Source organism: Oscarella lobularis, chromosome 3 (assembly GCF_947507565.1).
Source record: "Oscarella lobularis chromosome 3, ooOscLobu1.1, whole genome shotgun sequence".
NCBI lineage: Eukaryota > Metazoa > Porifera > Homoscleromorpha > Homosclerophorida > Oscarellidae > Oscarella > Oscarella lobularis.
This window is the reverse complement of record NC_089177.1, coordinates 391,353-406,513: the sequence shown is the minus strand read 5'-3', so window position 1 is coordinate 406,513 and position 15,161 is coordinate 391,353. Positions and strand designations below refer to the sequence as shown.

Below are 15,161 nucleotides of genomic sequence, written 5' to 3'. Positions count from 1 at the left end.
CATGGATTCTGCATTGATTCTGCATTCTGCATTTATGCAGAATCAATGCTGCATTAATGCAGAATTGATGCAGAATCAATGCTGCATTAATGCAGAATTTGTTCTCAATCAATGCAGCACTGATTCTGCATTGATTCTGCATCGTTTATGCATCAATGCAGCATTGATTCTGCATCAATGCAGCATTCATTCGGCATTGATTCTGCATTAATGCAGCATTGATTCTGCATAAATGCAGAATGCAGAATCAATGCAGAATCCATGCTGAATTGATGCGGAATAAATGCTGAATTGATGCGGAATCAATGCTGCATTGATTCTGCAATGCTGCATTGATGCAGAATCAATGCTGCATTGATGCAGAATCAATGCTGCATTGGTGCCGAATGAATGCTGCATTGATGCAGAATCAATGCTGCATTGATGCATAAACGATGCAGAATCAATGCCGAATCAGTGCTGCATTGATTGAGAACAAATTCTGCATTAATGCAGAATCGATGCTGCATTGATGCAGAATCAATGCATCAATGCAGCATTGATTCAGCATCAATGCAGCATTGATTCTGCATCAATGCAGCATTGATTTTGCATCAATGCAGCATCGATTCTGCATCAATGCAGCATCGATTCTGCATCAATGTAGCATTGATTCTGCATATATGCAGAATGCAGAATCAATGCTGCATTGATGCCGAATGAATGCTGCTTTGATGCAGAATCAATGCTGCATTGATGCATAAACGATGCAGAATCAGTGCTGCATTGATTGAGAACAAATTCTGCATTAATGCAGAATCGATGCTGCAATGATGCAGAATCATTGCAGAATTAATGCTGCATTGATGCAGAATCAATGCAGAATCAATGCTGCATTGATGCAGAATCGATGCTGCATTGATGCAGAATCAATGCATCACTGCAGCATTGATTCTGCATTAATGCAGCATTGATTCTGCATAAATGCAGAATGCAAAATCAATGCAGAATCCATGCTGAATTGATGCGGAATCAATGCTGAATTGATGCGGAATCAATGCTGCATTGATTCTGCAATGCTGCATTGATGCAGAATCAATGCTGCATTGATGCAGAATCAATGCTGCATTGGTGCAGAATCAATGCAGAATCAATGCTGCATTGATGCATAAACGATGCAGAATCAATGCAGAATCAATGCTGCATTGATAGCATTGATTCTGCATCAATGAAACATTCATTCTGCATTGAGTCTGCATCAATGCAGCATTGATTCAGCATCAATGCAGCATTGATTCTGCATCAAAGCAGCATTGATTCTGCATCAGTTCTGCATCAATGCAGCATTGATTCTGCATTAATGCAGCATTGATTCTGCATTAATGCAGCATTGATTCTGCATATATGCAGAATGCAAAATCAATGCAGAATCCATGCTGAATTGATGCGGAATCAATGCTGAATTGATGCGGAATCAATGCTGCATTGATTCTGCAATGCTGCATTGATGCAGAATCAATGCTGCATTGATGCAGAATCAATGCTGCATTGGTGCAGAATCAATGCAGAATCAATGCTGCATTGATGCCGAATGAATGCTGCATTGATGCAGAATCAATGCTGCATTGATGCATAAACGATGCAGAATCAATGCAGAATCAATGCTGCATTGATAGCATTGATTCTGCATCAATGAAACATTCATTCTGCATTGAGTCTGCATCAATGCAGCATTGATTCAGCATCAATGCAGCATTGATTCTGCATCAAAGCAGCATTGATTCTGCATCAGTTCTGCATCAATGCAGCATTGATTCTGCATTAATGCAGCATTGATTCTGCATTAATGCAGCATTGATTCTGCATATATGCAGAATGCAGAATCAATGCAGAATCCTTGCTGAATTGATGCGGAATCAATGCTGCATTGATGCAGAATCAATGCTGCATTGATTCTGCATCAACGCAGCATTGATTCTGCATCAATGCTGCATTGATGCAGAATCGATGCTGCATTGATGCAGAATCAATGCAGCATTGATGCAGAATCGATGCTGCATTGATGCAGAATCAATGCAGAATCAATGCTGCATTGATGCAGAATCAATGCTGAATCAATGCTGCATTGATGCAGAATGAACGAAGAATGAATGCTACATTGATGCAGAATTTATGCAGAATCAATGCTGCATTGACGTAGAATCAATGCTGCAATGATGCAGAATCAATGCAGAATCAATGCTTCATTGACGCAGCATTGATACAGAATCAATGCTGCATTGATGCAGAATCAATGCTGCGTTAATGCAAAATAAATGCTGCATTTATGAAGAATAATTGCTGCATTTATGCAGAAAAAATACAGCATTTATGCAGAATAAATGCTGCATTTAAGAAGAATAAATTCTGCATTTTTGCAGAATAAATCAGCATTTATGCAGAATAGTTGCTGCATTTATGCAGCTTTATGCAGAAGAGCACATTTGACCAAAGAGAGCCCATTTGACCAAAGCATTTGACATAAGAGAGCAGATTTGACCAAAGAGTACATTTGACCAAAGAGAGTACATTTGACCAAAGAGAGCCCATTTGACTAAAGGGAGCCCATTTGACCAGGACAAATTGTCCTATGAATAAATTGTCCCCAGGACAAATTGTCCCCAGGAAAAATTGTCCCAGGACAAATTGTCCCAGGACAAATTGTCCCCAGGACAAATTGTCCCCAGGACAAATTGTCCCAGGACAAATTGTCCCCAGGACAAATTGTTCCCAGGACAAATTGTCCCCAGGACAAATTGTCCCAGGACAAATTGTCCCAGGACAAATTGTCCCCAGGACAAATTGTCCCATACAGCTCTGACGTTTTTGTCAAAACTCACATAATACGTTATGCTTAGTAAGCATGTCAGAATAGTGATTCTTTGTAAGGTAAAGGTGGCATAGAATAGCTCTTGTAGCGCGGGAAATTTTCGCAATTCGTCTTCTCGTTCAGCATTGTGCAGGTCACGTACTCCCTGAAAGCCTCGTCAAAGTTAATGCTGCGACTAACAGCAAATTCGACGACGTATCTAACTATCTGAATCAGGAATATTAGAAGAAAAAAGATCAGAAGATAAAGGAAGCGACGATCTACGTCCTTCAGCTGACGAACGTGAACATCAGACTTTGTTTCCTCCGAATTAGCCATCAGCACTTTTCTCTCAATGCTCTATTATGTATCAATGCGGTGATATACTGTAAATTCATGTGACAGTCTTCGTACCCTCTTTCGAAGTGTGTAGACGAGATGAGGTAGGATAAGCCCAAGAAGTGATGTGACCAACTGTAAAGGCAGTGTAGCGGTGTAATAGCCCAAGTCACCCGTTGTACCGACGCGCGAAAAACCAAGAGAAGCGCTAGAGTAAGCACTTGTTCCTTCAATGGGATCAGGGTTATCAGAGCGCTTAAGCTCCAAACGCCGACAAACTGAGCGACGTGAATCTGCCTGGACCAGCGATCAAATACGTCTCCTTTCAGCAGAGCAAGTATGAACCACAAGTCAAAAAACCCACACGCCAGCCAGAAGATTGCGGCTAGGTGCAACCATCGCTCTACTATGCCTAAAACAGAAGAAACGCCTTTTGATATCATACGCGCTCAGAATGGCATGTACCGTAAACAATGGAGTATAGGCAATCGCTTTTATCTAGAACCTCAAACACGTCATCTTTGCCGCAGCATATTGCCCTATTTCTACCCATAATTCTTCCAGCAGTTTCAACTAAGGCTGAGAGAGAAACACGATTGGCTGAATACGACGAATGAAGCCAAGGACGCGTTTTTGACTCACTTGGAGTAATCAAGCAGAGTAAAACGTACCATGCTGTTGTGAGTAAAGGAAATTTTCTCCTATATGTGATGCATTCTAAACTCTAAACAATTTATACTCAGACCTACGCTGTAGCTCACCTTGAATTTGCTTTGACTGTCAGTAGTGCAGTCAAGAGTAGAGACAGTATTCCGAGCACAAGCGTAATCCAGAAGAGAGCGTCGTCAGCAACGGTAAAAGAGTTATCTAGCCATTCCCAAGTCTTACAAGAGTAGTAGCAGCAGCGTCGTTCGTCGTTGAGAGTCATATCTGTGTTGCATGTCAAATTGACGCCATCTGTCAATAATAGAATTGCAATTAGGGTTTATTAGCTAAGTGAAGCAATACCGAGAAGGATTGATTGAGAAGTGGGTGATAGCAGACGAAGAAGACCAGACACTTGTTCCGGGGAAAGCGTTAGGTTTTCAGGTAAAGGAAAATCGTCAGTTCCCAAGATCGCGTATGCTGTTCTCAGTTGTACAGCGTTGAGATGAAGTACTTCTCGTCCACCGGCAATTCCTATCAAAGCGAGGCGAAGCTGTGGAGAAGCATTAGCAAGCACCGCCGACAAATTGATCGCGATCGAGTAATCACAACTGGAGTTGCCCTTAGACGCACAATACGGAATAGATCGGTAAAAGCAAATACGGTGTACCAGATCAGAAATGACGATTCCACTCGTTCCCCTCTGCCAGCCGAAAAAGATCACGCACGGCACCCAACAGATAATCACGCAAGAAGCCGCACTTGCCACTGCACACAATTTAAGAGACAAGCTTTTCATTCCTTACTCTTCAGTCAGTGTCACATTGGATGCGGTAGTTGATTAGATCCGGTAGTTGATCTCAATTCTAATAATCGATTCAAGCGCCTGTTTCTACTCAAGTTCAATAGTCTACTGCATTATGACACGCTCCAGTAGAATATCTATTTTTTAGAGTTCATCATGATTACGATGTGGATCTACGTAATCATTTTCAGGAGCCTCAAACTGTAGCTCGGGACAGTCGCCTTCGATATTGCGACAAATAAACTCCTGAACCGTTACTTCGGTATTGACAATTTTCCAACCGATCTTGCCGCCGTACGTCGAAGGCCTCCACCACTTGGGAGAAAATAAGATGTCGCTAAAAAGACCCTGCGCGGCGCACACGATTCCCAGGTGACTCAACGTGGTACTAAAAAGTCCCCAAGGTTTCGTCTGCTCCAACATGATACCCGGAAAAAATTCAACGGCGTCGATGTCGCCGTACACTTCGCGCGCTACACGAGCAACCTCCGTCTCTCCGGTCATCTCTTCGAAGTTTTCAAACGGCTTTAGACTCAACAGTTCGCGATAGCGATTCAACGGCTGGATGCGAAAATGACGCATTTGTTTCAAAACTTTTTTCGCTACTGCCTGGGCTTCCTTACCGAAATTCGAATGAGACGGTTTACCGCATATTTGCTTAGAGACGGACTCGAAAAACGTGCGAAGCCCGTGCTTTAGAAGAAGACCCACGTGACGAGTAAGATTCTCCGCGGGATAATCGGTATCGCCGATTCTATAAACGTCCGGCAAGAGAGCGTGCCAATGATAGAGAATATAAAATTCCGCCGCTATTCGGTTCGCCCCGTACGGAAACTCCGTACCGTGCATGAGAAACGGATCGAATTTAAATTTGAAATAACCGCCGCCTAGCTGAGCGAGATATTGGTTGATCGTTATGCGAAGTTGAGTGACTACACTTATCATTCGGCCCGTCTGATAAAGACGTTCGTCATCCCAATTGGGATGATCCTTTTGGAGGAGACCTACGACGCGATTGTGCTCTCTTAGCCATATAGTGGATAATGCTAGGAGACCGGGAAAGAGCCCAAAGGAGGGGTGAGCGAGAGCGAAATTTTTTTCTTCGGGCATGTCGACTACTTTTACTCTCAATTTCACGGGCGCGTCTTCTGTATAAGGCGGCCATTCTTCTCCATCAATAATCTTAATTAGATAAAATTATTAATTTTTCTTCTTAGATGCCTAATTTAGATATACTTGGGATTTCAGTCGTCCGTCCTTGAATGTTCGAATTGCCGCCTGTTGTTCGAGGGTGTCCCCGTAGACGTGGCTCATGTCGGCGTGATGTGCCGACTCCGTCAAACGGGCATCGCCGTCTGGAATCGTTTTGAGAAATTGATGAGAAAAGTGCTGGCCCCAAATCGGCAAAAGCAAACTAGTTCGACTCGGTTCGGGAATGAATTTCGTTCGCTTGAATAGCTTTTCGACAATCTCGTCCACAGAAGGGAAATTCTCGCGTCCCTTCGTTCCAACGACGGTTGGACAATTTTTGGGAACTGGTGGTAAGACCAGGGCAAAATAGGATGCATTGTCGTTCGTTGGAATGGATTTATAATCGGTCAAGGTTGACCATTGGGGTGGTAGGAGCCCGACTTTGATGCTCTTTCGAACTACTAACCGCTGAACAGCGTCTCTCATCCACTTCACGTTATTGACTACGTACCATAGGGGATAATAATGACCTCGCAGCCAATCCATGAATTCCATTGAGGGTCTTAGAAGGTCGGAAATCCACGTATCCCAGAAAGCTAAACACGAGATCCTCCCTTCCCGTTAGAAGAATGCACGAGGCTTGCTTTTTGTCTTCTACCGTTTTCGCAGTGAGTTCCGTAGTAGCCGGTCGTTTCGCAGTCGCAAAAGTAACCGCCGTCGACTGTGGACGCATCTTCGATGCAAACTCCCCCGTTCTTGCACGGAAACGTGCAACAGGGACTGTACGAGGCTACGTGAACAGTAAGCTGATGTTGGCGTGAAGTCACAGCGGTCTAGAGGTACCGTTCAGCAAAGAAAACAGAGCGCAAAAGCAGAGAACTCGAAACGCGGCCACGAGCGACATCACAGGTGCCATCACAGGTTAGTTTACTGTTTGTTAGACATGCGCATTTCGGGTGCAGTGACGCATGCCAAGCGGCGGCGCGTTGAGATTTTCATTGCGCATTAGTCCGCGTTGATTGCTGAGTCCCGCATTTTACCCGTGACTAGCAAGTTTTGCAGTGTTTTTGTCCTCGCTGCCTCTCTGTTCGCTTTTTCGTAGTCAAATGGGTACTGGCCTAGATTGAGTGAAACGCGAGGAATGCTGAACGTTGGGAACACAGAGGGGGACGTGCTAGAAAATGATACGTTGTGGTGCTGCATTCCTACATTGCATTGATTGACGCTAAAGTGTCGGGTGTGCCCATATAGGGTTGTACCTTTTACGTTGCCGTTCACTGTTAGGAAGATGGAGGGAGGAGAGAGCGCCAGCCCACAGCCAATCACCGTTCCTCGTGCCAGGACATTCGATGGTAAAGAAAATAGCACCTGCATGAAAAATCAGCGGCGAAATTTTAAAGAAATAAAACTCTACTTGTTGTCCAAACGACTCGCGAAATCCAATCCAGATTTGTCTAGAAATAACTCTGATGCAAACAGGCGAGAAAGAGCTACAGTATTCTCACTTCTTAGGTCCAGTATGGACTATAACGATCTCGTAAAAATAATCAATAGAAGACGGTGCTGTAAAAATGCTTCCATCAGAAGCAAACGCGTCTTCCGAGATTTCAATTATGTAATTTCCTAAAGCATTTGTTACTAGAGCAAACGAGAGCCAGTAGAACGCAAACCAGTCGCTGTCGACTCAATTTCCCCTTCTACTACCACGTCATCGTAGACAGCCGCTGCTGAAACAGACTTGAATCCTTCCGGTGGCTCGTAGCTGTAAAAATCGTGTTTCAACTAGCAGAGGATACTGTCATACTGACCGAAGAGGTTCGTAGCCAAAATTTAGGCTGCACTGCTGCTCCGTGCATAATGATAGAGCAGGATGCCACACGTCGTCCGTGTCAATACCTAGTCGATGTTTGGAAGTTCTAAATTGCGCGGGCAGTGTCTACATACCTTGAAATGCTTCTCCAAGATTCTCCCCGTTCAACCAAAACGAGACGGTTCCCGTACTGCAAAACACCACACACTTTTTTGAGTCCATGAAAAATTCGCCTCTAAACCTGTCGAGTAGGCAGCTAAGAACGTCGCCTTCCTGCCATCTCTTGCCATAATCCTTTCCACCAAGATGCACCTTTGTATAGTGGAGTGTAGAGTACAGTCAGAGTGTGTGTATATGTACAGTCCTACTTTGGGTTGACTGTTCCACGCTTGGCCTCTTCCACCGTCAAATGCGTGAGAAAAATTGCAATTTCCCACGCCAATTCCTGAACGGTTGCAAGTCTGGCATGATCAGTACGATTATTCTATATCGAGGTAAAACCTTTCTCCGGACGAAACGTTGCTTTTGGACTTGCCCAACCTATTTGCATTATTCCACTCGTATTCAGAGTTGCCTACGCGCAAATGATAGCTATACTATTAACACTTTGATCTCTAAACTCGCCTCGTAATACCACCCTGTAACGTCAGATGAAAATCCAACAGAGCGATTCGCTATTACGGTCTCAAAAGTCCAACTTTCATTCCGAACCTTTAATAAAATAATGTATTCTATTTGTCTCGCGTGATTATTCCGCACCTTCATCCTATCACTAGCAATAGTAATAATGTCTTTCCTATCGCTCTTCAGTTCAACCCAGTCGACATTCTCTTCTTTCGCCTCTGAGGCAACGTTTTACTTTCAAACTCAACCGGATCAAGCAGGTTATATATACCAATCAGTGACATTTCGCACAGAGCTCGCTCCACAGAAATCTTTAAATATCAAATGAACGCACCACACCAAGCTGCTGCGTAGCTGGTTTACCCAAAGAGAGGGAGGATAAGCGCCTGGCCGAGCCGCCATCAAAAGATACCAGAGACAATGATAAGCAGCCGCTCCACTAACGCTATCAGGAGCTATAAATGACTTTGATTTAAAAGAAGTCTTGGTTTTTGTTTGCGTGCATACATTGTTTTGTTAGGTGAATGCAATTGGCGAGAGATAGGACGAAATACCGAATTAGATTCGACGTCAAGAACTCAATGTTGTCGTGCGCTTCGTGATAGTAATCGATAAGAGATTGAGACGCGCGACTTTCAGCCGACGTTCGTTCGAGCTCTTCGATAACCGACGAACCGTCAGAAGAAAGAGCTAAAAGAAATCGGCGATTTCTCCCCCACACGAAAGCATCAGCAAGCAAACTCACCATCGTCATCAACACCTAGAAAATAAAAGAAGGAAAGACTTGAACTAGAATGTTGCTATAGGATTTGTCTTACCCTCGCCATCTTCCTCTATTTCGCCGACTGAATGCGACGGTTTCATGCTCAACGACTTGACGGCGATCGGAGCCGTTCCACTTGGCGTTGCGTCGCGAGACGACGACGCGGACGCGACGTCGAATCGGTCTCGAATTGACGTTATGACGCAGGGAGCCGAGTCTCGTTGGCGCGACGGAATTCGATCCAAGAGAGCGACGGAGCCGTCGAGTGCCGACGAAACGGCGAGCGAGCAGCCGGTGCCGCCGCTGCTGCCGCTTCCCATTTCGACGCGATGTCGAAGGCGAATTTGAAGGAGGTTGAATACGGAGGAGATTAGAGCGTTTAGCAATTTACACGAAACGAAGTGATGGCAGAAGTTCTCTAGATAAACATGAGAGGAAAAGATGCGAGCGTTAGAAATGAGTCTCACCGTCTTCCGATAAAGAATGCAGTACGCTTGACACGTAAAAACAGACCGTTACCTGACTCACATCAATCGCCGTATCTTCAATCCTGCTCTCAGGAAAGAGTTAGAGAATTAGGTCGGAGAATTAGCATGGTTCCTCTACCTAACGAGCTTTTGCAGCATGAGTACAAAGTCCTTTCGATTAGCTAGGTATTGACGATGAAATCGGCTCCGAACAAAAATGTCAAGAAGTGCCAGATCCTAGACAGGTGGTATCTCTCTATATCAGTCAACGAATTTTTGAGCACCTACAGAACAAAATTTCGCCGTAATTCTGCTGGCGCCTGAGAGCAATTCGCCGACTATCTGATCAACGATCTGGCATTGAACCATTTCATTAACCAAGGACCCTATCCTCGGAAAAGTTCAACTGATATAATAGAAAACTTCTCTACGTTCTTTCTCACCGATTTCTAGCTTATAATTTAGGGACACGGGCTCCATTTCACCTACTTTCATTTGACAGTGACGACCCTTTATTATTAGTGCTACAAAGGAGCATTTGTTGCCGAGAGTGTCGAATTTGTTAAAGGTAAGCTGTTGTAGCTCACGAAGCGCGTCATCTGCCGAAAAAAAGCATTTTCTCGCGTTTTGAGGTTCGTGGTCTCTCTTGCCTGTCAAGAACGAGACAGAATCTCCCTTCGAGACGATTAGAATGACAGTGCCATTCGGTAGAGAGCGCAAAAAAACAGTAAAGTCGTCAGACTCCGACGTTTGCGTGCCCGTGCTGAAGTTTCTTCGTTTCACAACGCAAAAGCTCGTGGAATCGAGTACGACGACGTTTAACTGCAAAACACAGTGCACGTGCATCACGAATTGAATAGAAAGTCAAAGGCACATACGAATGCCTTTTTTTGAGTAAGATAATAAAGAGGCTCACCCCGTTTCCGTCAATGCATTCTTCCTTGCCGTCGATCGTCACGTTTGCGCGACCATCAGCAGAGTGCAGACAAAAAGAAAACGATTCATCTTTTCAAAAGGAACCCTAGGCGAAATTACGATCTAGAAGACAATTTCGCTCACCGGTAAATCCCATTGTCACGAGAACTTTCGCAGCGGCTTTTCCAACCTGCTCTTTTTCCATATCCTTGAAGGTGGAATCAAGCAGATAGCGAAGAACCCCGGCCCTCACTGTCTCTTTGACGGTTTTATCTAGTCAAAAATCCACACTAGGAAATGACAGTGAAGAAGGAAAGAGCTAGACTACCTCCTCCCATGGATAAAAGACAGTGAAGTTGAGATATTGCCCAGGACTGAAGTTCTTCGTTATCCAAGGAAACAAATCGCAGAAGAGCCTTAATAACTTGATAATCCGAATCAAGGACTTTTTCTAATACAAATCAAGTTTTCTAAATTACAAATTTTTAAGTTCCTACCGTTGGAGCAAAGACATCCTATCGTTTCGGCGGCAACGCCAGCAACGGCGCTATCATTTGACGATGCAAGCGTAGAAACTGACGTTATAATGTCGTCGACAGACAATAGAACGGCAACAGCATCTTCACCTAAGCAAAAGAAATGAGAATCTTCTACATATGATTTATGGGGGGAAAAAAACCTTTTGACGCTAAATGATGAACCAGAGAAAAAGACCATTGACACAGCGCCTCGTCTTCGGACTGAATAGACGAAACGACGTGACGAAGCAGTGGCCGGCACGCGAGAACTCGCCGACTAAATTCCGCTGCAAGAAAAAAAACAGAATCACTTGGAAAGAGAATTCTGCTATCAGACTAACGCGATTTGTATGCCATAACGAAAAGCGTCTGATAGACGTCGCGTTTCAAGACGACGTTGGAGCCGTTCGACGGCGAGACGAGAAGACATTGAAGCGATCTCACAACGGTCGGAACAGCGGCTATGTCACTGATACCCAAGTCTGAAAAAAAATGAATAGTCCAATATTCCAATGAGTTAATCCGTATCACCTCGTTCGGAAAGTAAGCCTAGAATCGTGACCGATAAAGAAGCCACTTCGTCTAGAATGTGATCGTGATGAGAGCACCCCAGAGACTTTTGACTATTTTTGTACCCGATTTGAGTGAACCGATGCAAGCCGGAATGAAGTCCTTTACTTCTACGATTTGCCGTCCAACGAATTGTTCATCTTTATCAAAGGATATGTATGAGATTATAGAACGACTAGTCGTAATAGCCTGTACTCTCTTCGCTATAGCTTATGAGCTCTGTCAAAGATCGATAGCAAAAACGAACGAGACTGGGATCTCCCTGTAGTGAAAACTCAAAATGAAACTAAACTTTTAGAATCGTTTCTCTTGCTCACTAGAGCAAAGACTGACGCCGTGGCTAAAGCGAACGGTAGTCGAGTCGAAACAAGATTGCCCAAGACGACTACGTAGAAATCAGGAAAAAAATTCTTTGATTCTACTTGTGCGTACCTGAGCTACATAGACTATCTGCGATAAGGATAAGCCATTTCATCAGTTCCCTATCGAGGGACGATGCTAGCGTGGTTTGTAGAAACCGAAGCATTCCGGGATGATTGACGCAAGTCAAAGCCACGGCATCTAAAGTGTGAATCTAAGAGAGAAAGTTATGAATAGGTTGCTCTATATGTGCCTCCGTTGGTGATGAGCAGCGAGATTAATGCCGACGAGGCGGATCTCTTCGCCTCGCGACAAGCGACGACGTCGTTCCATTGGAATTCGTCGGAGTTCGTGCAGAGAAAATTGCAAAGTGTCGACACGGAATTGCGTTGAATTAGCTTGATTTTTCGTTCGCCTGAGAACCGCGGTGAGAACGCGCGATGATCGAGATTGAGATCACCTTTTCTTATAAGAAGGCTGAGCACGCGCATGGCTGTCGCTTTCACTTCCTCGTCAGAACTCGCGCAATTTCTCAAAATCGTTTCCAGGACAGTATCTTCAAAAAAAAAGTAGACCATTTGATTTTGGAGTGTTAGTGAACCCCTCTCGCTAATACTTCACGACTTACCTTCTGTTCCTTTCTCCAGCAACATTTTTACGGCACTAAAGTAGCACTTTTACGTTCATGCATTCTAACGCTGTTTGCTATCACCTTCTGCGTAGCGTATGATTCGAACAGGTAGCTAAGGCTAGAATTTCTTCACTCGGAAGGCCTAACGCTAGATTCGAGTCACTAGAGCACGATTGGACTTTATGCGAGCACCTACGCTGATCAGTGGAGTCGATAGAGCCCTTTTTAAACCCCATCGCGCGTCGAAACACTTCAAAACTCGCAGCGGAAACGAATCCGATCGCGAAAGAGCCGAAAAACTCCATACTACGCTGGAGATTCGCGTTCTCGTGGTCAACAACTCCCGGATAACCATTTTACGATTTGTCACAATCAATAATTTATTTGATTTATTTTGATTTTACGACATCTGGACGTAGAGGCTTTAGAAAGGCTAGACATACGAGAGAGACAAAACAAATGCAAGAAGAAGCGACGTAGAATTGAAAGTAACTTCCGAACGCCTTGTGTAGCTCATTGATGAATATAGGCCCAACCGTGTTAGCCAAACCGCAAACAAAGCCCATGAAGAAGATTCCCTTTTTCACCCGTTCTTTGCCGCACACGAGATAGGCAAGACCAATGATATTGCCTTTGCATGCAGTGCAAATGAACAGATATAGGCATAGGAGTGTCGCTGACACGTACTCAGGCCACGTGGACGAGTAAGAACGATATGACAACCAGGCGAGAATTCCAAGTGACATGCACTGCATTACAGTCGAGATAAAGCAAACCCGTTTCAAGCCAATGTAGTCCGATGTCAACATGAACACGATTCGTCCAGCAAAGTGCGCTGCAAAGGCAAAACCGGTCAATATGGCAATAGGCGTTGTACCAACAGTCCACGTTGTGGCGAATATGACTGCAAGATGGGCCATCACGCCCATAATGGGCGCCAGCACACAAAAAAGATAGACGGCCATAAAACCAATTGACGTATGGCATAGAAGCGAAATAAATGAATTAGAACTAGAGGTCTTTTGAATAGCTGTGTTACTGTCTTCTTCAACAATCTTATCAGGAACGCAAAACACAAAGGGTCCACTAAGCAGAACGGCGACCGTTCCCGCGGCGAAAAAAATTGCTTCAGCGCTGATAGCTCGAACTTTCACAAGAGCTAGAATCATCTGATTGAATCCCTCGCCGCCAACGCAGACGGCGGCGGAGCCGACGCTGCCGGCTAATCCGGGCCGATGAGGCACGATGTTGAGCAGAATCTGCGCCGGCACGCTCCAGGCGAGCAACGACGGCACACCGTACGTTGCCAAGGCGACGACGTAAACGATTTCCGTAAGAATAGGTGGGCGAATGCGCTGGCAAAAATGAACGGCGAGGCCCGATAGAGCGCAGGATAGGGCCGATAGTAGAACGACAGCGAGAAGGAGGGTTCGATTACGCGTTCGTGACATTACGCTCGGAAGAGCGACGCTAGACGCCATGATAACGAGGTTGGAACCGACGAAACCGTACGTCGTCGCCGAATCGGACCACGCGCCGCGACAGGCGTCTTGCACGGGCGATATGAGATAGCTGATTGCGTAGTAGTAGCCGCTCGATAGACCCATGAACGTCGCAGTCGTTAGAGCGGCGAATAGGAGACCCGATGGTCGTTTTGCGTCGCCATTTTCGTCCGCTGGGAGGAGACGGCCTTCTTCTTCTTCCATTCAGTCAGCTGAAGTCTATCGTGCGCTAAGGCGGCAGGCATTCATTCCCGTGCCCCCCCCCGGCACACTGCACGTGTACACGTGTTGCGCATCAATCACAAAGACAACACAACAACAGCGCAACAATGACAACAACAACAACAGCGCAACAATGACAACAACAACAACAACAACAACTCAGTTTTAGTTACCTTTGCTGATACTGCCTGATAGCAGCTCCTGCTGCAAACAGCGTGTTCACGAGACTATTTCCCGCAAACGGTCTCTTCCTTGCCAAATTTTTCGTAGGCGCACGATCCACCCGAAATGCAGTCGGCCAATACATTGGCAGTTTCGTTGCCACTGATTGCCGCCGCTCTTCAATACATCGGAAACTGGTAGCCGTCTCCAGCAAAGAAGACCCTATTCATAAGTGGCTCTCGAATGGTGTCCAATTTAGCAAAACTGAAACCCGGTGGCGAAAGACGAAGGCCGCCGTAAAAGAGCGGATTTTGGTTAATGGAACTGACGCTGACCGAGTCCGGTTCGACGCCAGCGGCGAGCTTCCTCACGTCGGCGACTTCTCGAAACGTATCCTCGAGCGGCTGACTTTCAACGCGAAGCGCCTCCTCGCCAACGATCCAGAAACGGCAGATGTCTTAAATTGGGAACCGGTCAAGTTGGCGTGAGGCAGATGTCGGCAGAAGAGCCATTCGAGACGTTTGGGTCGCGCGAAGATGTAGTAGAGGTACGGTTGGCCGTCGAATTGAATCGTCGAATTGAAACGAGCGAAGACGTACGTCAGCGGATGAAAGACGAATTCGTTTCTTGCGAGCTGCTTTTTGAAGGGAAGCTGCGGACTGAAGGTGATGCCTTCTGCAAAACGCCGATGCCGAACGTGACGATAGCGTATTCGCCTTGGTAAACAATGCCCTTGTCGGTCGTCACCGTGACTCCGTTGCTGTCATAAGCGATGTTGTTTCACCAGCACGTTGAGCTGCAAACGTTCGT

The 15,161-nt window shown here is 45.4% G+C and overlaps 2 protein-coding genes across 3 annotated transcripts; both read right to left on the bottom strand.

Annotated features, from left to right (window-relative positions):
- Positions 1–4,727: 4,727 nt before the first annotated feature.
- LOC136184896 (prostaglandin G/H synthase 2-like) lies at positions 4,728–6,805 on the bottom strand. The gene is made up of 4 exons (XM_065971900.1): positions 6,651–6,805; positions 6,466–6,597; positions 5,853–6,403; positions 4,728–5,798 (listed from the first exon to the last, which is right to left on the bottom strand). The coding sequence occupies exons 1-4, from the start codon at positions 6,721–6,723 to the stop codon at positions 4,761–4,763; spliced, it is 1,794 nt and encodes a 597-aa protein (XP_065827972.1). The 5' UTR covers positions 6,724–6,805; the 3' UTR covers positions 4,728–4,760.
- On the bottom strand, positions 6,805–12,791 carry LOC136184888 (uncharacterized). Of its 2 annotated transcripts, none has more exons than XM_065971885.1 (38): positions 12,662–12,791; positions 12,547–12,613; positions 12,463–12,497; positions 12,295–12,390; positions 12,088–12,249; positions 11,907–12,035; positions 11,792–11,859; positions 11,670–11,736; positions 11,540–11,614; positions 11,436–11,486; positions 11,246–11,386; positions 11,066–11,191; positions 10,884–11,012; positions 10,715–10,837; positions 10,531–10,659; positions 10,388–10,476; positions 10,122–10,293; positions 9,915–10,070; positions 9,760–9,857; positions 9,611–9,708; positions 9,472–9,554; positions 9,060–9,422; positions 8,987–9,001; positions 8,749–8,931; positions 8,605–8,696; positions 8,513–8,552; positions 8,377–8,459; positions 8,242–8,328; positions 8,119–8,191; positions 7,986–8,062; positions 7,859–7,929; positions 7,752–7,807; positions 7,616–7,703; positions 7,478–7,569; positions 7,313–7,430; positions 7,222–7,261; positions 7,067–7,175; positions 6,805–7,012 (listed from the first exon to the last, which is right to left on the bottom strand). In XM_065971885.1, exons 1-38 carry the CDS (start codon positions 12,768–12,770, stop codon positions 6,813–6,815), a joined length of 3,990 nt encoding a protein of 1,329 aa, XP_065827957.1. In that variant the 5' UTR covers positions 12,771–12,791; the 3' UTR covers positions 6,805–6,812. The 2 variants fall into 2 exon arrangements, with proteins under 2 accessions (XP_065827957.1, XP_065827958.1); XM_065971886.1 differs by having other exon boundaries at positions 12,547–12,607; positions 12,662–12,789.
- Positions 12,792–15,161: the final 2,370 nt, after the last annotated feature.

Bases quoted from the DNA above. Each gene is read 5' to 3' on its own strand.
- LOC136184896 (XM_065971900.1), bottom strand. From the start codon at position 6,723: ATGGCACCTGTGATGTCGCTCGTGGCCGCGTTTCGAGTTCTCTGCTTT. The intron at 6,598-6,650 runs GTACCTCTAGAC...CTGTTCACGTAG, and splicing joins TCTGTTTTCTTTGCTGAACG to CCTCGTACAGTCCCTGTTGC. The intron at 6,404-6,465 runs GTAGAAGACAAA...TCTCGTGTTTAG, and splicing joins CGGAACTCACTGCGAAAACG to CTTTCTGGGATACGTGGATT.
- LOC136184888 (XM_065971885.1), bottom strand. From the start codon at position 12,770: ATGGAGTTTTTCGGCTCTTTCGCGATCGGATTCGTTTCCGCTGCGAGT. The intron at 9,709-9,759 runs GTAGGTGCTCAA...CCACCTGTCTAG, and splicing joins TTACGGCGAAATTTTGTTCT to GATCTGGCACTTCTTGACAT. The intron at 8,553-8,604 runs GTAAACCAGCTA...TGATATTTAAAG, and splicing joins CTTATCCTCCCTCTCTTTGG to ATTTCTGTGGAGCGAGCTCT.